Genomic DNA, 25601 nt, shown 5'->3' with positions numbered 1-25601 from the left:
GGGCATATTTCTTCCCAAATCCTTGGCGTAATATGGGATATCATTCAATCTTAAATTAACATTTATTTGTGTTACTGCTTAGCTATAACCATGAGTCACTTAACATATGAATACTTGTATAAACTGCAATAATAAGACATTGACAGTGATAATAATGACCTTGATACCCATGGCAGTTATGATGTAGCACATGCCAGGTGTTGACCTTGTGAGGGTGGGTCTCCCCCCTCCCATTTTAGAAGCAAGGAGATGGAGGGGAGCCTCTTCGCTTTACTCTGCTGTTTTTCCTCAGAGTGGATATCCATGGAAAGCTTATTACTCTAACATTAGAAAAAGCAACATCACCATTTAAAGCCGGCTCTGGAGACCGTGCCTCTTCCCGCTCTGATATGTTTTTACTGAAGTGTAATCATTGTTGGGCTTGCGCTCTAATTAGGCAGGTGATTTATTGGAGTGTTTTGCAGAGGATTACTTGTTGGCGACTTAGGAACCTTCCTGTAGGGAGGCACAATGGCTTTTTATCACTCGGTGACTGCCAGCCCCACGTCACTCTCTCCTCTTTAGGTGACATCAAACACATGGGAGAAATTTCTGTTTGTTGTGGATGTATTTTCATGGTGGAATGTCTGTGCTACTTAAATATTTAGAACACTATTATTGTCCCTTAATTCACGACTGGGTATGTGCTCACATAGAATTCTGGGCTGCTAAGATACTCATTTGGTTGCTAGAATTTTTACGTGGATCAATAAAGATTCTGAAAAATTTTACCAGTTTCTAAAATAAAAATTGAAGGAAGGGTTTACACAATCATTCTAATACCGAATGTTAGGGCTGAGGTTACAGTCGAGGACCAGCATGTGTGTTTAGCATGTGCGAGGCTCTCAACTGCAAAATAAATAAGCCAACAAACAAATAATGAATGAATGAAATCTTTATGTCCTAAAAGTTTCAGTTAACTGTAACCGAAAGTTAACTGCTCGTCCTCAGTGACATAGTAATTTTATGGAGAGCAGATGGCTTTATATTTGAAATTTCTCTTTCTTCAAATCAACAAAATTTCTACATTTGAAAATTTCATCTCTGTGGTATAACACAGAGTTAGGATAATAATCATAAAGTTGATCTTTTTTCACGTTAAAAAGGCCTGATTTCTGGCTGAGCCTGTACTACATGGAGCTTCTGACTGGGAAGGACTAGAGTGGTGCCCTGCCTTTAACCTAGGACACCAGTCTTCCTCAACCGTCACACTGAAATCAATAGGGAGCCTTCAACTGCTTTGGTGGCATTTTACCTTCTATCCTGTCCTGGGGTGACATCTGTTTCCTAACTGCTTTCTAGTTAGTTTGCTTTTGTTTTAGTTGTTTGGGTTTTTAATGGCAATTTTATTTCACCTTGCTGAGTTTAGAGTTGTTACTGAGTGAGATCGGGGTGGGGGAGGGTTGCTGACTTAGCAGAGCCCTTGCACCCTAAAGCTTGTGGAAACCCTGGAGACCAAGTCATTCACTCAGCTAGCAAGTTCCCCAGCATTGAAACAAGGTCAGTGTGACCCCCAAGCCTTGGCTATCCTGCTAGCCTTCCTCCTTGTTGCATGCATGCCAGGCACTACACACACACACACACACACACACACACACACACACACACACACACACACACACCTTTATATGGTATGCTCCAGCAAGCCTTGTACAGGATCCGGATGTCCTAACTTGTAGGTGTGAACTGGAAGTGGAGTGGCTGTCCAGGACTCCCTGCTGAGCATTGGTGGAGACAAGGGTCAAGGAGAGAGCTGTCTAAAGCCAGAGCCTGGCTATCAGTCCAGTCACCTTGTACTCTGCTTCGTTTCCAACAGTGGCGTGGGGTTTTATGGTTCTCTTTGTACCAGGTACCCTGTATGCCCTCCATCGCTTCAATTACTGTTCTTTGGGTCTCTCCTAGCCTCTTCTGTCTCCATAGCAGTACACGGTTGTGTGGGACCATGCAGCTGTGGGTGGCTCGGGGCTCTCTGAGTGAGATGATACTTAGTTTCTTTCTCAGTGCTCCTTATAATCCTGTTTAGACTTTCCCAGACTTAGCAACAACATAGTCTTTTTCAGTCCTAATTGCTGACCTGTTGTTGGTAGCTTGGGCCTGTTGTCTTTTATAGCCGCCTGAATGATTGTGAGCTGGTGAGGGATGGATGGAATAACTACTTTCTTGCACTCTTCCCTCACCCCTGAGAGAGTCTGAGGCTTATCTCTTGGAGCCTTGCCATTTAACGCTGAGCCAGGCTCATCGGAAGCCTTGGAAGCCCTGGAGACAGTGCTGTATCCAGGCACCCTCTGAGACAGTACGTAGAAATGTCCAGCAAGACTGGTTTGGTGTCAGTCCTGAGACGTTTTCCTGCTGCCATTCTCTGTAGAGAGGATGTCATTTTTCAGGTCGAGTTGGGAATCAGTTTAAAGCAATTTTTCTCTTTTGTCCCTTGCCTCCTTTTTTTTCCCCATTGTTTTCCCCTTCCCTTTCCCATGTCATTCCTGTCTAGTTTCTGCTTTGTGTTTGAGCTGTCTACACCATGGAGATTCCTCTGTATAACTCACATCTCTTCCCTGAAGAACATCTCGTCTCCCGGGCAGCCTCTTAATTTTCCTTTTAAGCATGTAACTAAAATCTCCAGTATTTGATTTTGGTCAAAGACCTCATTAGTACTTGTATCGATAAAACTTGTCCACGAGATTGAGCATCTAGAATCTCAGATTGAGTAGCAGTCTGGAAGGTAGTTATAAAACAACACTGTTCAAAGAGGAACCTTCGGAAGATTTCATGTACGCGAAGCAGAACGAGTCTTGTGTGGAGCTAATTAGGCTTCATCAGTGGACAGCCTGATTCGATTTATTTCAAAGCTTGCAGGGTGCTCACCTGCATAGGAGTGGGGACAGGTTTTTTTTTCAGATAAATGAACTTGTTTGCTGTGGACAGAGTCCCCCAATGATGAAAACATTAACTTCTGGGGCTACTCCTTCAGAATCAGCCCAGACTGTGTTAGAAAACCTGGGAGAGTGACCTTGGTCATGACCAACTAGTTCAGAAGCTGGGATCAAACCGTAGCTCTTTCTCTCAAGGGTAACTGAATTTGAGGGGTGTGATTTCATTTTGTGCAAGACTCCCTAGATAAGCATTCATCTAAGAAGAAACAGCCACAAACATTTCCACATCTGCCATCTACTTTGAGCCATTAGCTAATCGTGTCCTCACCCAAAGAGCCTCGGGGAGTAACAGGAAGCAACTATGAGCTAACTTCCCTTGAAGTTTAGTAGCGACATTGTGGGATTAGTGGGACATCTCATTGACCACGATACCAGCAACATTGTCTTTCTTTTGTCTTTAATTTGAAAATATGTTGGGTTGGGTGTTTCCTCTGAGACATATGGTTGCAAGCAACAGCAAGAGCTTACTTAATGCAGCAGGGATTCTTTTCTCTCCACCTGTGAAGACTGGAGATAGGTGTGCCCATCTCTACATGGTAGCCATTTTCATCTCATGACATCCCTACTGCTGTCCCCCCTGGGATGGTGGGGTAGAAGCATGGCATGTCAGATGACTATGCAAAGAGCTTCTCCTGCTGGCCCAGAAATGTGAGAAGCTCTACTGGAAAAATTGCATTAAGTATCTCGTAGTGGACCTTTGGCCTACTTGTCCTTTCCTGTCCCAGGCTAATCCGTGGCCAAGGAAAGTGGTGCGGCTGTGCCTGGTTTGTAAGAGTCGAGGTTGAGTTCCCTTCAGGTCTGTATGTTAGGAGTGAAGGGTATGGTTAGGAGTCTCACCAACAGACGGAGCCAGTCTCAGGCTCTAAGAGGTAGACAGGGTTATACATAGCCATTTATTTGGTGACTTGTATTTGAATGAAACTTTACATGGGTGACTGATTCATTTATCATTACCTGTCACACCGGCATAGGAGTCCTACAAATATGTAATAGAGTTAACTAACATTTACTTATTGTTACGCATGTTGGGAAATTTATTAGGAATTGCATACAAACTCACTGGATACCATACACACAGTCATTAGAAACTTAACACCTATCTTGTGTGTGTGTGTGTGTGTGTGTGTGTGTGTGTGTGTGTGTGTGTGTGTGTGTGATTATAAAATTTGTGATGAAAACCAATAGTCAAATGACCTTAGTTTTAAAATACATCTTGAATTTAAAGACGCAAATGTATCCAGCTTTTTAATAAAGATCAGAGAAGGTCATGGAGCCTGCAGAACAAAGGAACTGAAGACTTCCGCCCTTATGCGAAGCTCCTGTCCTCAGCATTTAACCCCTGTCAGGCGTTATCAGAAGGCCTCTAGCCATCAGCACATACCACGGCAGTGAAGAATGTGGTCCTGATGGGATAGATGGTGGCAGAAGATAAAAATAATGAGTCAAACTTAAGCCTAATGATAGGCTATTTTTTCTCACACTTAATTATATAACAGTGATACTTTTCCCCCCATGATCAAAATAGCCTGGTATTTATCATCCTGCCATTAACGATTTAATTACTAGTGACTGAGGAGAGAGATTTGCAGGAACCTTAAATTATGGCTAATCTTTGAGAAGAAAAAAATGTAATTTAGTGTTCGGATAAGATAAATATGTTCTCCTGTTGATTTCATGAATAAAGCGAGTGTTAGGCATTAACATCTGTGAGACACAGCAGTGGACTATAGAATTTTGAAACTGCTTACTGTGTTTGGATCTGTTTACATGTTAGGTCAGATTAGACCCCTCAAGTCAGATTTGCATGTGGGAGAATCTCCATGGAATGTTAGCCTATTACATCAATATTAATCATGCCCTCGTAAGAGCTGGGCAGAAGGTATAAGTAAACATCACATTTAAATTATAATTAGGAAGACCATATAATTTATCATGTGAATTGGGACATTTTTCCAGCTTAAGTATTTATAGCCTTGTGTAGATAAACATGACTTTATTACAGAATGATATAAATTTCAGTAGATTACTGCCAGCCTCTTAGCTTCTCTGACGTCTGCCCTACCCAATTTTCAGATTGTCCAGCCGTTAACATGACAGCAAGACACTGCTGGCATTTTTCCATATTTCCTGATACTTTTTGAGCTCATGTATCATGTGGAATCTGCCCCCAACAGGAGAACAATTCTGGCCTCTCTCCAAGTAGTGCTTGCTAGTGATTCATTTTGTCAGTGAATTTGAGGAAAGTGAGCGTGTTCAGCAAAGCCCCCAGAAGGCTTTCTGGTGGCTCTGCCCACTCAGAGCACAGCGGTGTTCTGGAATGATCTGTACCACCTGGAAATCATTCTGGGCAGAGGGGGTGGGTGGGAGGGAGGCACTGGGTGCTGATAAATTAGGGAAGTTGGATTTGAGGGAATTAATTACTAATAGGCCTGTTCTGGCTACAGGTTAAGCCCCCTTCTCTGACCCAGTCTGTAAAGGCAGCAAAGCTAAAAGTTATACAATTGTCTTGTCTCTTCTTCTACATCTCAATATTTTGCATAATTCCTGAGGACTTCTTGTTTCCTACCTCGAGGTAGGCAGTGGTCTCAAGCCACAGGTTTGACGTGTGTGTGTGTGTGTGTGTGTGTGTGTGTGTGTGTACATATGTGTGCATGTTTGTGTGTGGGGGAGATAATATGTGAATGACATGTATGTGTGCATGTATGTGTGTATACGTGTATGTGCATGATTGCATACGTGTGTGTGTGTGTGTGTGAGAGAGAGAGAGAGAGAGAGAGAATATGTGAATGATATGTGAATGTGTATTTATTCACATGTTTGGGAGGTGTTCAGTACTGCCCATGTGAAGGTAGGAGGACAACCTCGATTGTAGGTCCTTCCACCCTGGTTTTGGACAGGGTCTCTCCCAAGCCAGCCCGACCCTGACCCACCAGCTTCTGTGGGTCCTTCCGTCTCCTTGTAGGTGTGCAGGAACTACTTCTCTGGCTTTTGTGTAGGTTCAGGAGATTTCTGCTCTGGTCTCCGTGCTTGAGGAACAAGGACCTTCACCTAGCAAGCTGTTTCCCTGGGCCCTCAGCGTGGAGCCCTGATGATGACTGATGCTTGCATAGGGAAAGTGCAGTTCTCCCTCACAGTGACTCATTGCCTGTGCAGCCTGGGACTGGGTCTCAGAAATGGCTGTTTGGAACCACATCCTGTCGGTCTTTGCTTCAACAACTGGAATTGAGTCACTTAACTTGCTTTTGAGAAATGTCCCCCAGAGTTGGTTCTTTTTCCTCATGTTAATTGTTTTCCTTTTCAGATCCATTATAAAGAAGACTATAGAAAGTCTAAGGACAAGTGTACGTCTGTGACTGATACCCCTACGCTAAACCATGTGAAAAATATTAGTGCTTTTATTTCTGAGGTAAAGTCTAGAAAGCTTGAAATGGAACATGGCTTTCTTTCTTGTATTTATAGATATAAAAAAATACATTAAAGTTAGAGAGTAGTTTTGAAAGTAACACTGAATACTGGTCATGTCTATATTGTCTAACTGTGAACCCAGCTAATACGTGTAAACTGACTTTACTGTATTTCATTGGCCTGTGTTGTCATTTTACAGAACATGCATATTTTGACTGTAGTTAACCTTTATGTAGATTACTCTTGAAAGGAAATATTTTGACGCATATAGGAGAAAGTTCTGGCAGTTTAGTTCATTTCAGAAGGTTCAAGTTATTCATTTCCTAATGGACATATATTAGAGGTAGATAATTGAATATCATATTGGAAATAAGTAAATTTTGTCATTGAAGTCCTCCAAACGTGCCATCTTTGTGTTTAGAGCAGGATAAGACTAAGCTGGAGAGAGGTGCTGACTAAGAAGCCAGAGCAAAGGAAACGCTGTTTCCAGTTGGAAGGCCATAGAGCTTCTCTGTGAGCACAGTCCACAAAGGATCCTGATGTGCAATGTCATAATCTTTATGTTGAGGATTTGCATTAGTCTGCGCATGAACTTGAAAAGCAGAGCGAATCAAGCAGCATTGTAAATGACTGACCTCTAGTGTTTTGTATGTAGTGTTGGAAAGAGATAAATATTATACGCTCAGGATTATATAGTAATGTGGTACAACTTTGAGAAAAGTCAGTCCTTTTTTTGTTATTACCGGAATCCTTCGCTGTAGGGACAAAAGGAGGGACAAAAGGCTCATGAAAGATGCTCTCCACCAATCAACTCCCAAATCATCTATGTGATTGATTAATTTTCCTGAAGGAGTTAACTACAGAGGAAAAAAAATATAATTGGTTTCCTGATGTGTTCCCGTGAACCTAATTCCCAAGAGGAAATGGTGACTGAGTGTTTGTCTGTTCATGTAACACCAGAGTCAGGGCTGGCTGAGTACACACTCACAGACACACACACAGTGACACACACACACAGAGACACGCACACACACTCAGACACACACACACAGACACACACACAGGCACACACACAGGCACGCACACACAGAGACACACAGAAACACAGACACACACACAGACACACTCAGACACACACACAGACACACACACACAGACACACTCAGACACACACACAGAGACACACACACAGAGACACATACACAGACACACACACAGAGAGACACACACTCAGACACACACACACTCAGACACAGGTACACACACACACAGAGACATACACAAACACAGACACACTCAGACACGGGCACACACACAGACACACACACACAGACACACTCAGACACACACACAGAGACACACACAGGCACACACAGACACACACAGACATACACACACACAGACATACACACACAGAGACATACAGACAGAGACACACATACACACACTCAGACACAGGCACACACACAGACACACACACACTCAGACACAGGCACACACACAGACACACACACACTCAGACACAGGCACACACACAGAGACACACACAGACACACACAAACACACACAGACACACACACACAGACACACACACACTCAGACACAGGGACACACAGACGCAGAAACACACACAGTCACACACACAGACACATACATGAACATGCACTTGCACACGAGTAAATGAGCCTCCACCTTTCATGTGTCCAAAGGAAGCTAAGAAGAATTTAATAAAGGAACAATCCTCTTCTTCCTCTTATTTATTTATTAATTATTAAATTATACAAGCTTAGGGGATCTAATCTGACAAACATTTATACAGCATAATCTGATGAGAACAGTTAGTCAGCAATTTTTTTATCTCCTAAAAACGACTTTTCATTGGGGGCAGATAAAAATTGTTCATAGTCCTGGGCTGAGCATGATGTTTTGGTTCACACATGATACGTACTGAGCAAACCAGGGGAATTAATGCTTCTTTCTTCTTCTCCTTGTTTCATGTCTGTAGCTTTTGGCTTCCCTCTTCAGTTTTTCATAAAACAAACAACAACCTGTTCTGAACTATGGCTGCCCACAGTTCTGCAGAGAACCCTGGAATATATTTATTGTACTCCATTGTCTGGGTTCCTGTTATCCAATATCACAGCCCTCGGGTGTCTGGTCATCACTATTGTCTGCCTCTAGGGTCTAGGCAGTGAATTCTAATGACTTGTGTTTTGTGGCTCAGAAGATCTCATTGTTCTCAGATCATTTGTCCACTGGCCAAATACATGAAACCCTCAGCACACAGACTCCAGAAATGCACAGGGTGAAACAGGGGCTGTCCTCTGTCCTTCCCTGCTGTACGTAACGCTCTCCCCACAATGCACAGGCATATTTCTATCTTTCAGAATACGTCCATCAGATTTATTGACGTAAATTTAAGTAGCCTGCAGGTTCTTTTAAACCAATGTTTCTAAAGAAAGCTTTCTTTTATGTTCATGATAGCAAAAAAAATGTTTATATTTCTCTTCTTTTTTTCCCCTCTTAGACAAAATACAAAGGTACCATTAAAGCTGATCTTTCTAACTGTCTGTATAAGGACATGCCTGCTACCATTGACAGTGTCTTTGCAAGAGAAGTGTCCCAGCTTCAGAGTGAGGTATGGAAGCTATTTGTCATTTTATGAGCATTGTTTATCTTGGTTATCACATACTAAAGGGAAGTTGGAAGCAACCGGTCTATGCTGCCAATTATCAGATGTGAAACGACAGAAACTGAAAGTAACCTTCAGTCACCTGCTGGCTTCTCCAGGCCCCACTCATTGCTCTTTAAAAACCCGATCCCAGTATCATCCAGATATTTTCATAGATGGACTTTAGATAGCTACTGTCAAATGAGTCTCTGATTCAAGATATGACCCCAAAGCCAAGAACATTTCAGTCAATTTTACAAAGTAAGGGAAACCGATTAAAGGTAGATTTGGGACGTGAACAGGTCCATGCTTCCTCTGCTAGACCAGTGTTTCAGGAGTATCCTGTCCGGTGGCATGTGTTTGTCATTAGGTGATCTACAGCCACCATCCAGGGACTCCAGCAGGTGAAAGGAGTGATTCTAAGGTGCAGGAAAACAGAAGCACTATATCATCTTTATATCACAATCCAATGATGACGATGACAATGGCGATGGCGATGATGATGATGATGATGATGATGATGATGATGATGATGATGATGATGCCCATGCCTATGGGTGGTACTGCTGCTCTGTACTCCGTCTTCTGTTATTTGGCCCTCTAAACTTCATGAAAGAGCCTCATCTAATGCATTTCCTGCTCTGTGCTTGGAGCAGTCCCTAGCGATACGTTGCTTTCCTTCCTAAGGTGATGCTTCCTAGTTTATGCTTTTCGTGTGCAGTGTAGGTTTGCCGTAACACACATGTGCTTGCCGTGCTTGCTGGCTCAGGTGCTGTACTGTATGCGTCTCACTTCTGTGTATTTGAACCCCACCCCCAACAGCTCCACAAGTTACCCCCACTGTAGGGTTGTAGAAACAAGCACAGAGATGGGAAGTAGCTTTCTCAAGGCCACACATCCGGGAAAAACAAGATCCAGAACACAAACATAGCTGATCTGCCTCCAACGTCTGAGTCCTCCACACAAGCTGCACTTCATCTTTCTGGCCATTTCTAGTACTTGCTTTCTTATTGATCAGATTTGTGTCTGTTTTAACATATATTATAAAACTTTGTACTGAGATAGCCCCAAATGTAGCCCAGGCTGGCCTCACACTCACTATATAGCTCAAACAGAACTTCAACCCTCAACCTTCCCACTTCAGCCTCCCAAGTGCTGGCATTAGGGAGTCATGTACTATATTCCTTGTTTCAGTAAATTTACTTTCTTCTTTAGATATTTTTTAAAGTAGAGGCTGCCTTGTATTTCAAATAATTCCCAAATGGATGATTCTTGGAAAACACTAAGCATAGAACCATTCTTAGAACATCTTTAAGTAGTAATTCATTATTATAAGTTTAATATTACAAACCCAACGTGTCCTCAGTTTGGCAGTGAATCTATCTCAGCTGAGCAAGAGGAGTCTAAAACCATATGAGAGCGAGCTTCTGCATGGCTAACCGCGATGAGTATGTCTTTTAGTCGCCCTGCCAACATCTGGTCACTTAACTATTTGTTGATGATATGGGCTACTTAAGAAAGCACATAATTACAGCACAATATTTGATGTGAGACAAGTAACAATTATGCAAGAAAGAAAAGGAATGCATTCTTATGTTTGCACTTGGTGAGGTGATAGTTTGGGGTTTGTGCTGGATAGTTCTATGTCAACACCCAAGCCAAAGTTATCTGAGAAGAAGGAATCTCAGTTGAGAAATGTCTTCCTTATGATCGGGGCTGTAAGCAAGGGCATAAGGCATTTTCTTAATCAGTGATTGATGGAGGAGGCTAAGCTCTTTGTGAGTGGGGCCATCCCTGAGCTAGTGGTCCTGGGTTCTATAAGAAAGCAGGCTGAGCAAGCCATGGTGAGCAATGTAGTAAGAGACCACCCCCCCCCATGGTCTCTGCATCAGCCTCCATGTTCTTGCCCTGGTTGAGCTCCTGTCCTGAGTTGCTTCAATGATAAACAATGTTGTTGAAGTGGAAGTCAGATAAACCTTTCCTCCTGACATTGCTCTGATCATGGTGTTTCATAGCAGTAATCAAAACTCAAACTAAGACAGGATACTTGAGTTCTAAGATTTTTATTTAAGCATAAGATTTTTGCCATCAGTCTTGTTTTTGTTAGAAGAAGTTACCGCATACATCATTACCATGTTCTCCTATGATAGACACCATAAGAGGACCTGTATGTACCACATGTTATGAACTCATCCCTGTAATTAACTTCCAACTTGCTCTAAGAGAGACTTTTTGATTTGTCCTAAGTGTCCATTTCAAGGGCTGACACAACTGTAATCATGTCTCCTCAGATTTGTATGTATCTATTTGTGTTACTGTTGCTAAGATAGTGACTCCGAATTTTCCTAGAAGTAAAAGGGAAGAAAGATGCATTATTACATGCAAATGGCTGTGTCCAATGATTAAATTTTAATGGTGGCTGTGTAGGATCAGAGTTGTGACATCCTCAGACTTGAATGGCAAGTGTCTCTCTGGTTACTTTTATAGCCCTAACCTTCAACTAACTCTTCTCTGAGATCAAGTTGCATACACACTTGAATGTTTAATCCAAGTTTGTCATTTTATCTTTTCCTCTACGAAGAAATCAAGATGCCCAGTCAAAAAGCAGCAGTGTATTCAGTTTGGAATCTGCCATGAGGAATTTGAGAGAAGGAGCACATTCAGAATGTCTTCTATGTTGACTCACTTTAATGGAGTTTTCTCGACACTTCTGAAGTTAAAATGAGTTGATAGTTCTTCATTTGTAACTCAGAATCACTAATGTAGCTATTTCTACCTGGTAGCTGGCTTGAAAGGGAAATTAAACTAGGTTCATATTTTCTTATAGGACGTGATTGATAGGAAGAAATGAGAGGAGTCCTCATGCTTGTGGGAGACCAATTTATGGGTTATATAAAAATAAAGACCCTAAAGAAACCTGAGGATGGGTCGGAGTGTGCCTCAAATCTATGGGATTCTTGCGAGCATGGGTGTTTGCAGGTCAGGGGTGAATGTTTCTGCACCACAGAATGGTTCAGGTAACTGTCACCGGAACTGAGCAGACTTACTCAAGACCGTGTTTGTATCAGTGGTGGCCACAGACTACTGTGTCTGCAATTCATAGGTGTCTGGTGTGTGTGTTTGTGTGTGTGTGTGTGTTGCAAACATCTACTGGAAGTGAAACCATCCATTCATCTGTAATCCTAGCACTCAGGAGAGAAGAGAAATAGTAGGATCAAAGTTCAAGGTCGTATTAGCACTGTAGTAAGTTCTAGGTCAGCCTCAGTTCCATAGAACCTGACTCAAAACAAAGTCTATTAAAAGACAAATGTAAAAAAAAAAAAAAAAACAAAAACAAAAAACCTCACCTATACGAACTCCTTTATACAGAGTGCATGAAACTCTTGGCATTGCACTCTGATTTGGCTGTGCAGCCCCATGCCATTGTGAGCATTCTCCAAGTGTAAGGAAAACGGTTTGAAGTGAGGGAGGCATGACAAGCCCTCAAAAAATTAAATTTATCAGAAAACCTGTATCATCTCCCCTAGCTATTTAAAGGAAGAAAATTGCTATGATAAATTAAAGTTCAGCTGCTCCCGACTTGATGTAAGCTCGGTTTTTAAAGCAGTGCTAAGCAGCAGCTATAAATGAAGTGACTATTTCAAAGCTGAGAGTAGAAAATTATGTATCCTCTTTAAGAAAGAGTGCTTTTTCAAATTGTTTCTCGACGCGTCGCCATTTCTGTGATAACTCACAGAACGGCTGGCAGTGTTATGTTTATGAAGTCTCAAATGTGGAGTTCAGTGTAAAACGCAGAGGGCAGCAAGTGTTCATCAAGAGACGAGATAGACACACGCAGGCTCTTTGTCACCTAAGAGGAAAGAACGGATCTCATGCAAGCTTTCGTGGCTTTATAGACTTGGCCACTCATTAAACTCTCCATTTCCTCAGAGGCATGACATAAAATGTAAGTAACTGAGGTAATGAACTGTCGGCCTGCGTGGAGCTTCCTCGCTTAAGTAATTGCTGCAAATGGGAAGACGCTCGTTATAATTACGCCAACTTTTGGAATAAACTGAGGGACACACCATAGCAAGATGACTATACCTGGACTAGACGGAGTGCAGTCTTTTATTCTTGGTCATCAACCAGATACACAGGACTGCATCCAGGGACCTGACCGGACAAGGACTAAATCAGACTTGATGACTGGCAAAAGGGGGATGACCTAGAGATGTGTTACCGTCATCTGACAGTTGGATTTAATGACAGGATTCTCATGAAATTAATCAGATCATTGTAGGTACCTCAGGAAAGAGGTGGGTCCGTTGGAAGTTGCATCCTGGGAGCAGCTTGGAAAGTGCAAAAATTCAGGCTTCGGTCCACGTTGTCAGTGTGGAGACTTGAAGCCAGTGAAGCTTGTCTCCTTACATCAGAAGCTCTGTAACATCTGATAGTTTCTCTCCCTGCATCTACAAACATCAGCTCTGGGGACACACGTTGGAGGTTTGGTTAGAGGAGGAACTTTCAACAGAGCTTACGATGTTTACAGTATACAGTGAGTGTCCCAGGTTGAATGCTCCTGTAGTAGGAGACGTGTTCCAGGAAACTTAAATGCAGGGTCAGAGAGGCCATTGAAATGTCGAGAGGTGTACTAGATGGCATATTAAAACAGCAAGAGTCAGTGACTATTTATGAAAAATAGCCCTACCGCTTTAATGCCATTGATGGCTGTATTAACAAAGTTAAGTGGGTAGCCAGTTCTGTTTACAAACTCTTATGAGGAGGGGGGCTTTATGAGAATGCCGAATAAACTCATTTATTCATTCACTTGCTAAAAGTTTATTACACTGCTACTCTGTGTTATTTACTCTGATAAGCACAGGATATTAAAAGATGTGTAAGATATCAAAATCGATTCCAAGGAGCTCATGTTGGTGACAAATTCTTCCTTAAGTTTAACTATATTTTTTTCTCTGAAAGTAAATTATGTTTTGTTCTTGCTAAGTACTGTCCTAGTATTTATTTTATTGCCTTTTATTTCCTTATATCAAGCAATTAATTAAGTTCCATTAGCATGCTTGTCATAATTCGACTTTTAGCCGATGTTCAAATTGCTTCGGCTTTTCTTTCTCCCCGTTATTACTGCTGGCATTCGCTCCTAGATTCGTTTACTCACTTGTTAATTTGTTGCTCAGGTAGCCATGGGTGCTGATTTTTCTTTCCCGATGCTACTGTGGGGTTCGACTGGGGAGCTGAACAGTCGTGTGTTTCAGTATGAGGAGGTAGACAACAGGTGATTACACAAAAGTAAGCATAGTGAAGGAAATAAATAAGACAACCGTGGGGGCTGAGAGCAAGGGAAGACTTCCTGTTTGACTTTCTTTATTCCAGTTTTATTGTCAGATTTGGCTGTGTCACCCCGGGGCATCTTTATCACATCCTCTCTCCAGCACATACAGAGCAAGCCGAAAATGGTAGTAATGGGCAGTACTGGGATGACGTCATCCCTAATGGAGGACTAGGCTCGACCTAGCTACGAACTATGGCTGTATGTTACATATTCTCTCTAATTGTGGAATTTAGTGATGACAAATTGTCTTTGGTGCCTATATGAAACCAGAGCCTTTCATTTAAAAGTAAATAACCCACAGCACTGGAGAGGTATCGCAGTGGGTAAGGGTGCATGTGGATTTTGCAGAGGACTAGAGTTCTAGCCCTGTTGCCCACAACTATCTGGAACTCAAGCCCCAGGAGCATCCAATGCCTCTGGCCTTCTTGGGCTGCTGCATCCACACAGACACATAAACATACCCATAGTTAAAAATATTTAAAAATATATCTTTAAAAGTAAATAATTCACTTTGACACATTTTGAATTGCCCTCCACTCGGTCAGTTGCCCCCTCAGGTTTTAGACCCCACAAACTCTCAGTTGCTGGTGTTTTCCCCAAACCACAGCCAAGATTGAAGACGGATGAATAAAACTGAGGCTTTTAGTCTTTCGTTCAAGGGCTTTTTGGTGGGGGGAGATAAACTGCACGTTTTGAGTTATGAATCTAAACTGTAGCACCAAGGAGAGAGGATTATGGGTATTTTCTTGTTACATACTCTCAGGCACATTTAACTGTCAGCCAGAAAAACAGAGAGTTAACACATCTCTAAGTGGATCTAATCTCTTTGTGTGTTGAAAGGTTGCCTATAAGCAGAAGCATGAGGCGGAGAAAGGCCTCTCCGATTATGCCCACATGAAGGAACCACCGGAGGTCAGACACGCCATGGAGGTCAACAGGCACCAGAGTAACGTAAGCAAGCCCACTCTTCTTGAAAAAAAAAAAGAAAGAAATGAGCAGATTTGGGATTATTTGGTTGAGATTAACCCATTACAGCACTATATTCACAAGGGTTTAATGTTTTTGTTTGAATTATTATGGCGGCTGTCATTAAATCCTTGCTGGACACTTTTACACTGTGAGATGTTTCATGCATTGGAAAATTTGCTTTGAATAAAACAAGTGTGGATTCTGTGACCGGTTAGGTTATCAGCATTTACTGAACTTCTTGACCTTATGGGTAAGTTCAGGGCCTCTATTCCAGAATAGCAGGGCCACTGGACAAATGCCCAGCTGCCATCAGTGGCCCCAGAGGAGTTACAAGCTCTTGTTTTGGGGTTCCCTACTGCACTCAGTTTGGGATGCTTGCCAGGTTCAAATCATAACATGTAACACCCAGTAGTCATGAGCTACCAAAGCAGGCTCCCAGTGGCTTAGAAGCAGGAGCAGGGGTTGGTGGGGGTTGAAAATTAAAGACAACACATTCCTCCATTGATTCCCCATGCATTTTACCAATTACCGCTATCATTATGGCCTAGAAGTAAAATCTCTCCTGAAACTAATAGCAGATTTGTGAGTTTTCTGGGCTCCTGAAAGATGTCTGAGCTGCTGGCTAAGTTCCTGATACATTAGTGTCGGTACCAATACATCCCGTCCTAGGTAGGTCAAGAAATCCCCCACCCCTTCTCAGAAACATTCCTGCTGCTTTTGTGTCCTCTCACACAGAATCCACCCTTCCACATGGCCCTCTTGGTGAGGTCTACATAAAACCACAAACTTTTATTTCAGAGTAAACAGTTTGTTGTGCTGACTGCATTAGGGGCCTGGTTTTAGGAAGTATTTATGTTTTAGGTGTCTGTCCCGTTGCTTTTGGGAGTAAGGAGTTTTTTGGCTCATGGTTTCAGAGAAACCACAGTCGTGCTGGAAGGAAAGTCACGATCCTGGAGTGGCTGCATCTGTGGTGGCAGCAGTGTAAGGCCTAAGTGTCTACATGGTCTCAGACTAGAAAGCAGAGAGATCTAGACTGGATCCAGGGACAGATAGAGCATTCAAAATCCTGCCCCAACCCAACTTTTTCTGTTGGCCAGGCCCCAGTCCCCCAGAGCTTCATAGTCCTCAAAGTCATCCCCAGACTGGTCACCAAGCATTCAAAACAGAGTCTATGGGGGAACCTTAAGGCTAAAACACTACAGCAGTTTCCATTCAGGGTATACACAGTTACGTGGCATTAATTCTCGTCAGGTCATAATTACGTTAAAATCAGAGTGAGACTTGACATTATGACCCAAACAGGCCAACACCAAAGCATTCTCATGGATGCCTTAGCACTGGGGGAGCTGAAGAAGCTAAGTGTCTGAAATTGTCAGCAAGGCTAGTGTTTTAAGGGAAAGGTTTGTAAGTATTGTTTGTTTATAGAGGGGCCATGATGTTTATAACCACCACTTACCCAGCTCAGCCACATACCAGGCACTGTGCCAAGACCGGTCATTTCCAGCTCTTTAAACAGTGCTGTGTCATGTCCCATTTTATAGGCAAATGAAATCAGACCAAAGAAATCAAAACTCTTAATTCTCCCTTTCTATTGCCCCCTCTGCCTCCCTTTGAAAGACCACTGATGACTTTACATGAGAGGTTTTACATGAGAATTAAAAGGTGGGAGTGATACAAGTTGTTATCTGAATTCAGATTCTCTGCAGGAAAAAAAAGAATTCAGATCTTGGAGCTCCCACTGTTTGACACTGAAGAAACCTTGGACTTCAATGAGAGACTGGGAATTACACGGTGGGGTTGAGGGTAGTGTTCCGTGATCGACAGCGTCCCTGTCTACCTCTGTTGCTCACTGAGACTCAAACACTGAAGTTCCTCATCCTGAGACTGAGGTTTATCATGTTAACTCTCTTTTCCTTTAAAAGGTCTGTGATTGAGGGATTGAGGAACCAGAGCATGAAGCCTTTTTCCCTTCCACTCAATACTGTGTACTTCTGGGAGAAGGATGTGTTTACTTACATTCCTCTGCCAACTTGGCTCAACCTTTACTCGCAAAGTTTGTACATATAATAGGATTTAGAAACTGTTTAAGACTATTTACTCAGATTTAAGGTGAAAATGATATTTGTACTCCACCTTGAGGTAGTTTATATTCTTCCCGAGTCAAGCCTCATAGAATAATACATTTGCTGTCCTTACAGTATGAAATTTAATGCAGCCTTGGAAGCCACACAGAGGAGAGCTGGGACGTATACTTCCTGCTTCAGTTATAAAACATAAAATATTATCTCCCGGGATACTTCAGCCCAAAGAATGGTGATACAGAATTTTCTAGTAGAATTTAGGAGCATCGTTCTTTTGCAATGGAGAATGTCATTTTACTGTTTGGACATAAGTGACTTGATATAGAAGAGAAACTGGGGGCTAGGGAGATGGCATTATGGGAAAAGGCACTTGTCAAGCTTGATGACTTGAGTTAGCTCTCGGTGCCCATGTGGCAAAAAGGAAAGAACTTGTGTCTGATGTCTACATGCATGCTATGGCGTAAGTGCTGGACGTGTGGACACACACACACACACACACACACACACACACACACACACACACACACACACACCATGGTAATAATAAAGATAAATAAAGTGAATCAGATTATCCTATAAACAGTGAAAGTCAACTTGTTACTTTTTCGTATGTTCACAAAAATCAAGTCAGTGTTCTAAGACCCGTTAGCTGAGAGACTGGGCACTGTATTCTGGAACCTCTACTGCGGTTTCTTTTTTGACTCTACCTTTTCTTGTGATGGTCTTCAGTAGCCCAAAGAGAATGATTTCTCTTTTCAGTTCTTCTTTCTAAATATTTATGGATAAACAAAAGACTCTGACAGTCCAACAAGATTTTCACCTTCAAATAACTAGAAAGAGGCTTTCAGGAAAGCAACAGTATTTGGGTGGGGATGGGGGTGGGGGTGGGGGTGAGGGTGAGGGTGGGGGTGGGAGATACGAGGTGGTAACCTCTTGTGTAACTGAAAACTTTAGTGAGTGGTCATAGGAGAGGAAAAGCCATGGTTCTCATGACGGTGTCCACTGGAGCTCACACTAGAAAAGAAGGTTGGCTTTAGAAGTTGGTGAGAATGTTTGCTTTGCCCAATGGCATGGATGACCATGAACAAGTTACTTATACAGAGAACATGCTTTCATATGTCTCAAGTGGGAGGGAAGCAGTGGTCCTTACGTCTAAGGGTTCACTCAAGTTTTAAATGAGACTGTATCTTTAAAGAGCTCCCCAGAAGTCTCTTTGCTTCATGAAATAGTAGGCCTATCTGGCTTTCTTCTAGCTTTGAGGGGCAATTTGAAGTTTAGGGTGATATGATAGTTAACTATGACCAATAAAAAGTTGAATTGTTCAAAGGGTCAAACCTCTATGAAATAAAATATGAAAGGGGTATCAGGTTGGAGAGGCAAATTCAAAAAAAAGTCCTCAAACCCCGCTCTTGTTGATACTATTATCAAAAAATGATTCAACCCGGCCTATCTGAAACCGTTTGTATTTTAAGGGATGTGCCCCAGCTCATTTTTCCTAATATAATTAGAAAAACTGGATATATTTCTTGCCCTGATTTCCCCCAAAAGATGGGCTTGTAATGAAAACCTCAATTCTATCATTGCTTCTCACCAACCTTACGTAGATGGGAACCAGCCAGTCATTCTGCTATATGCCAAGTGCATCTCAAGTAGCCAGTTTCAGTTTTATAGGTTGTGGTATGACTGGAATGGTCATATTTCCAAGATTATATTGCTAATCGGTTCAGTGGGCATTAAAAAGTGTTCAGTGTGTGAAGCAAGAGACTTGATGTTTTTCTTCCTAACACGAAGTATGCACACTCTTAAGATGAATAAAGACTCATCAGAAGTTAAGTACCTGTCCCATCAGAAAGTGAAAAAGCGTGTAGGCAATTCAGAAAAGTGACACCAGGACAATGATGATGGCTTTCTGAGATTCCCCATGGGACTTACAATAACAGCGGCTCAGGATTTAGCCTCAAAAGTAGTATTCGGTTCCTCCGTCAGAAAGAATCATTAGAATTACTTCTCTCTGCAAAAGGCTGTGGTGATGACGAGACTGAATCGTGAAAAAGAAAACGTTTATCAACTGCCTAACAACAATAGTGGTCAACTGTGCTAGATGGAGCTGTGGGGTTCATCCCATCTTTTAGGAAATCGAAGGTTTTTTTTTTTTTTTCCTGTTTGTCGTATAGCCATTCCTATACGACAAAGCAGATAGAGAAAACAGTATTTAACAGAACAAAGAGGGGCTTTCTGGAGACGGTGCAGAAGGTGCTGAATTTAGTCTTCAGTACTTACAAAAAAGCAGTCTTAGTCTATGTGCCAGTTTGAGGTGCCTACAAGGTACTCTGATAGTGACATGTTTAATGCTTATGAAAGGTTTCTGTTAGAGCATTACCCTTTGACCTCCCTGGTAGTCCTCTGTAGCCTGTACTCCTCCGTGCTCCTCCACCAACCTAAGAAGCCTTCTTTCTTGTCCGTTTTTCTTTTAGGATTTATTTATTTATTATATATAAGTACACTGTAGCTGTCTTCAGACACACCAGAAAGAGGGCACTGAATCCCATTATAGATGGCTGTGAGCCACCATGTGGGTGCTGGGAATTGAACTCAGGACCTCTGGAAGAGCAGTCGGGTGCTCTTAACCGCTGAGCCATCTCTCCAGCCCCGTCCGGTTTTGTCTCACCAAGATCCAGTTGGTTTTACACTAGAGTGTCAGAGTGACTGTTCTGATCCACCTGGGTTTGTCGCCTGCTTGCACAGTGTGTGCTCTCATCTCCAAATGCAGCACTTTCCCTCCGCCTGTCTGTGGAGACTTTACTTTTGATCAGTTTATGAATTCCCCAACCAACGTGTGCCACATGACCACCATTTATAGTCCTGAAGAGCTTGATGAGAACCCCCTGCATCTGTATTTGCCCATCTTCGGAGAGCGAAGCATCCATTTCCTTTTTCCTTTCTAAATCCTGCGAACATTCCATCTATCAGCTTATTTTAACCTGTGCCTAAACCAGGAAGGCAATCCTGGAGGATGTGCTTCCAGTCCTAGAAGGAAACGTTGATACACTATACAGTTAAGTTTAGACAATTTTTAACAGGGAAGGGATGGGAATTTTAAGAATTAGTACCCATAAACTACTTAGCACAACAACTGAACACATTGCATGAATGAAGAAGCTCTCGAAGGACATGGCCTGTATGCAACAGAAACAGAAATACTGAAGGGAGAGAATACATAGGGACTGAGAAACGACAGAATTACATAAGCATGAGGCTAGGGCAACTGAATGTGCTGAGACGGGGGCCAAGTACAGAGCCAGACAGTTGGTGGAATCCACTGCTTTCCTAAAGGTCAGAAAGGACAGATTTGACTCCGCGGAAAACCATGAATGGATGTCTCTAGAGTTAGTGTTGGGGCTCCATTTCCATGCACCTCAAATAAAAATGGAGAGTTTATCAGCTTATATACAGTCTTACATGGGTATCTATGGGGAGCTGACTCAGGCTTTTTGTACCTATAGAAATCCATGGATGCTTATGTATTATATCTGTGAGCATATATTATTATACGAGCATATGTAATGTGCTCACATATCATTAAGCATATGTTATATTAAGCATATATTATTGGGTATTATTAATAACTGTTATATGCTTATGAGCGTTGTGTATCTGCTCCCACATTTTGAGCCACCTCTAGATTGTTCAGAACTCCCGATGTAGTGTTTCAGTGCTAGGCTCATGGTGGTTGCATTACTCAGGTGATGCCAACACAGAGTGCCGTTTGCAAGTGTTCTTAACCTCCAGCTGAATCCAAAGTACAGAACGCGTGGCTGTAATTGTGGTTCGAGGCCCAGCTATTAATAGTAAGCTCAAGCTTCCTTCAGGCAAGCTGGATTCAAGCCCCTCCCATTCTCACAAGAAGCTCTTTTTGGCCCCATGGTTTGGCTCCGTTCAGTTCTGTCCAGTGTCAATTCTGACTGACGGTTGCCATGAGGACACAAAGAGTCAACTCTTGTCTCCACCTGAAGCCATGTTTATAGCAGCTGGTCCTAGAGGGAAGAAAGATGGCCCTTTGTCCCTATTCTTCAGGGCCTGTGGATGCCTCCTGGTTAGACCCTAATCAGAATTTCTACATGGGCTTGCGACTTGGCTGGCTAGCCTGGATATAGGAAACTTCTCCCGCATTACTGAAGAATTATTAGTGAATGGGAAGCAGTTTCCAAACGACGGTTACTAGGGGCCAGGATGCAATTAGGAAATCACTTGTCTCCCAGTGAGGAAGACCAGTAGTTGGATACCCAGAGCTCATATATAAAGCCAGCATAACGGCATACGTGTGAAATCCTAGCAATAGCAAGGTAGGAGGTAGAAACAGAAAGATGCCTGGAGGCTCACTGGCCCGTGTGGTGCAGTTTCTTGCCAATGAGAAAAACTGTCTAGCATGACAGGGAGAGGGTACTTGAAGACTAACTCTTGAAGTTGTTCTCTGACCTCCATATCCACTTGCACACCAACACACACACACACACACACACACACACACACACACACACACACACACACACACGTGTGTGCATAATCCATGTAGGAAGTCATGCTAGGGTCAGTCTTCCTAACACAGGGAGTAGTGGAAAGCTTGCTACCTGAGTGTCCTGGATGGCAGGCCCCCTTTCTTGTGGCATTTTCCCATCAGTGCTGTCCCAGAAGATGGTGAGCTGGACCCTTGCCTTTCCCCTGTGTGGCTCCATGGTGTTCTCCTGTTTGAATGTGCAGCTCATGTCAATCTTAATATTTGTTTTGAGTCGCATATGCTGGCCTCTAATTTGCAATTTACATGGATGATGGGGCCCTATTCAGAATCCTGCTCCTGCCGTCTTTGTGCGTTCACCTCGCTCCACGCAGTCATTAGGAGAAACAGCATATAATTAGGTAACCCGTGTAAAGCCAGGGCTTCTGAGAGGTTGCAGCGCTTTTCAAAAAGTGTGGGTTTCCATCTTCCCCCCCATTCTTCTCTAGACAAAAAGCCATTTTCCCTCCCGGTGGCTCTCACATGGACGTAGTGACTTAGAGGCAGTTAGTCTTGGAGCTGGATAATAATTTGGTTTGTTTTCACCTGAGCACTGGGTATTGTTTACGCAGCTTGTGTTTAATAACCTAGTGTAGACAGGAACTGAGTTGCTGTCATTTATAGATGCATTGCTCTCTGTAGCCAATGAAGTCTCCTTGCTGTCATTTATAGATGCATTGCTCTCTGTAGCCAATGAAGTCTCCCTGTTTAAAGAGTCTTGAATGTTTAAAATCTACCTCACAACATAACTCGGTTTTCAGTTAATTTTCATATTGCTTTTATTACGTGCATGTGCAGAAGCCCACCTAGAATTGCTTGGTGAAAGCACAGCTTCTGAAAGTCTAAGCACCAAAGAAAGCAGGCGTTCTTGGCGAAATTGTACTGACTGTATCAAAGCCCTGTTCATTTGTCAGGCAGGTTCACGACAGTAAGTATGGCTTTTAAAAATAGTCTTGGTGTGAAGACTATTGCAAGCTCATGAAAGATTTAGCGGAGGCATCGCGTTCCACTGAAATGAAGCCACACAGTGCATCAGAAACCCACTGAAGTATTCCCGTCCACGGGTGTTTACTCCTGCTCAGTGCCACTGAAGAAGTGGGAAAACAGCAGGGACTTTTTTTCTTAACTCAGAAAAGTGAAAGGAAAAAGCACAAGTAGGTCCCTGCTACTAATCCCGAGTCACAATGGTCAGTGAGGAATTCATTAGAATCAGATTCCTAGGGCCTGCTTACCAAGATTCTGCATCAGGAGACTAAGTGGAGCCCGGGGATGTAAAATTTTAATGAATGGGCCATATGGTGCCGTTGCTGAAACTTTGCTGGCAACATTAGGAATAAGTTGTGTCCTTTGTGAGGGTGTCCCGTGGCTCACATGTCTGTATTCTATCCCTCTATGTTCTGAAAAATTACAGATTTAAAAAAAATGATCATACAGTTTGTATTATGACTTTAGCAGAATATATTGTAATAGGCAAGTCAGTCTGCCTCTGATAGAACTGTATCTGACAGCTAGGACTGTAACGTATGACATTTTTCATGAGACAGAGAAGCAGATGGGTGAGGAGATGCTGGTCATCAGGCACTGTATTAGTTCTCTTCTGATCTTTCCACACATTTGTCAGTGCAAGTAACGGAAAGAAGACTCAGGATCAAAAGTACCTTACACTTGTTAACACTTGTCTGGGTTTCTCTTTAAATTTCCTATTCTCACCCCGAGACTGATTTATGCCTGAGATGTATCCAGAGGGACAAGATTCCTTACTATAGCTTTTCTTGGCTATTAGTAACGACTTAATCTATTAGGGGATACGTGTCCCCTAGTCTCACACATCTGAGGCATTCTGTTGGGAAGGAAGAGGAAGGTGTAGCTGCCAGGGTAGAGAATGAGGTTACCTTGCTTCATCATCCATCATCCCCAGCGGAACAATAATATGCATTCATGTGTCAGGAATTGTCCTGCATTCCCTGGATGGATGGATGGATGGATGGATGGATGGATGGATGAATGGATATTGGCTGAGAATATAAACATACACACTTAAGCACAAAAAAAATACTTCAGAGTACTATACAAACAAATCCTTTAAGCTTGATTTTGCCCCATTTTTGTTCTTCTATTCAACAGTATATATCTATTTTAGACACATTGATGGGCCTGGGATGATATAAAGGGAGTTAATATATCAGAGGAAATGAATGATCTGCACCAAAGACATGAAGAAGGGAACTTAAGTTCAGTGTGCTCTTAAAGCGATTGCGGCGAGGATAAGTGATGCTGTGGATGTGAAATGAAGTGACGAAGTTACGCCTTTTCCAATTGAAAATGTCTCTTTCATCAGATTTCTTACAGAAAAGATGTGCAAGGCACCCACACGTATACAGCGGAGATGGACAGACCGGATATCAAGAAGGCAACTCAGATCTCCAAGATCATAAGCAATGTAATCTCTCTCTCAATCTTGTGCAACTCTGATTTCTCTTTATTTTGGGGAGAGATGGAGCACAGCGTTGATAGTTGGAAGGCTAATTTAATTGACATAATCAATTCATTTGAGTTAATGACATCTCAACTTTGTCCTGAGTTACATTTGGATATGCAAATTATTGGGGAAGTGCATGAATTGCCCGTGTTCAGCCTGACTGTGTCTGGTATTAGTGTATTTTTAGAGTAGTACACACTATCGGGTATATGATCGCATTCAGATAGCTCAGCTTGGAAGCCAGACCTGTCAGTCTTCTGATCCTGATTAATCTCTCAGCTCACTCCCATCCAGGGAGCTCTGCTTAGCCCCTTCCCATCTGTTGCTGGTGACTTGCCGATTCCATCCCACCAGCACTTACGTCTACACACTGCCTGCATGCCATGGCTGGGGCTTCTCTTTTCTGGGATACTTTTCCAAGTTAATACCATTTTGCTTGAGCATTTCAAACATCCTGGTTAAAGTTAACTATTGGAATAACAAAAGTCTAGGCCCCTTAAAAAATCAATGCAATATTGTATTTTGATTAGTGTTAACACAATGGAAAGTAGGAATATTAAAATTTTTCTCATTATTCACTTTAGGCAGAATACAAGAAAGGACAAGGCATCGTGAATAAAGAACCTTCTGTAATTGGGAGACCAGATTTTGAACATGCCGTGGAAGCTTCTAAACTTTCTAGTCAGGTGAGACTTAAACATGATAATCCTTCAATGGCTTTATTCATAGGTTTTATTTCAAGGGGCATAGAAAATATTTCATCTTAGATAATATCTTTAATTGCAAGAATAAACCGAGGTAATGTTTCTGAAGCTACTTCAGCTAGTGTTCTAATAACTGCAAATTTCAGCAGAGGAAAAAACTCCAGTTCTTAGATCAAAGTGTAGACTTCTCCCCAGGCACACAGATGAACCTGTTTCAATGAGTTTGGCTATGTTGTATTTGCAGAGATCAGCAGTAGCCGATATCAAAAGTTATATTTTTATGCATGTGTACACAAAATAAACACTCGTACAATTTGAACTGAGTAATTAGACATTTTCTCCATTTAAAAAAACAATTTTTTTCTTAATTAGACAACATAACAGCCAAGATAAAGTTCAGGAAACCTTGAAATCTGATTTCAGAATATAAGACCTAAGG

General features: G+C 42.3%; 1 protein-coding gene across 11 annotated transcripts in view; it reads left to right on the top strand.

Annotated features, from left to right (window-relative positions):
• The window catches only part of Nebl (nebulette), a 351896-nt gene that overhangs the window by 243221 nt on the left and 83074 nt on the right, over positions 1 to 25601 (top strand). For 8 of the 11 annotated variants that reach the window (XM_039095820.2, XM_063276522.1, XM_063276521.1 and 5 more), the window contains 5 exons: positions 6271 to 6375; positions 8902 to 9012; positions 15218 to 15328; positions 24318 to 24419; positions 25043 to 25144. The exons of the other annotated variants lie outside the window; for them this stretch is intronic. In XM_039095820.2, the coding sequence (XP_038951748.1) occupies positions 6271 to 6375; positions 8902 to 9012; positions 15218 to 15328; positions 24318 to 24419; positions 25043 to 25144 (531 nt within the window). The remainder of the gene's footprint in view (positions 1 to 6270; positions 6376 to 8901; positions 9013 to 15217; positions 15329 to 24317; positions 24420 to 25042; positions 25145 to 25601) is intronic. 11 annotated transcript variants of the gene reach the window in all.

This window comes from Rattus norvegicus, chromosome 17, assembly GCF_036323735.1.
Source record: "Rattus norvegicus strain BN/NHsdMcwi chromosome 17, GRCr8, whole genome shotgun sequence".
Classification (NCBI taxonomy): domain Eukaryota; kingdom Metazoa; phylum Chordata; class Mammalia; order Rodentia; family Muridae; genus Rattus; species Rattus norvegicus.
This window is presented reverse-complemented; position numbering and strand designations above follow the sequence as displayed.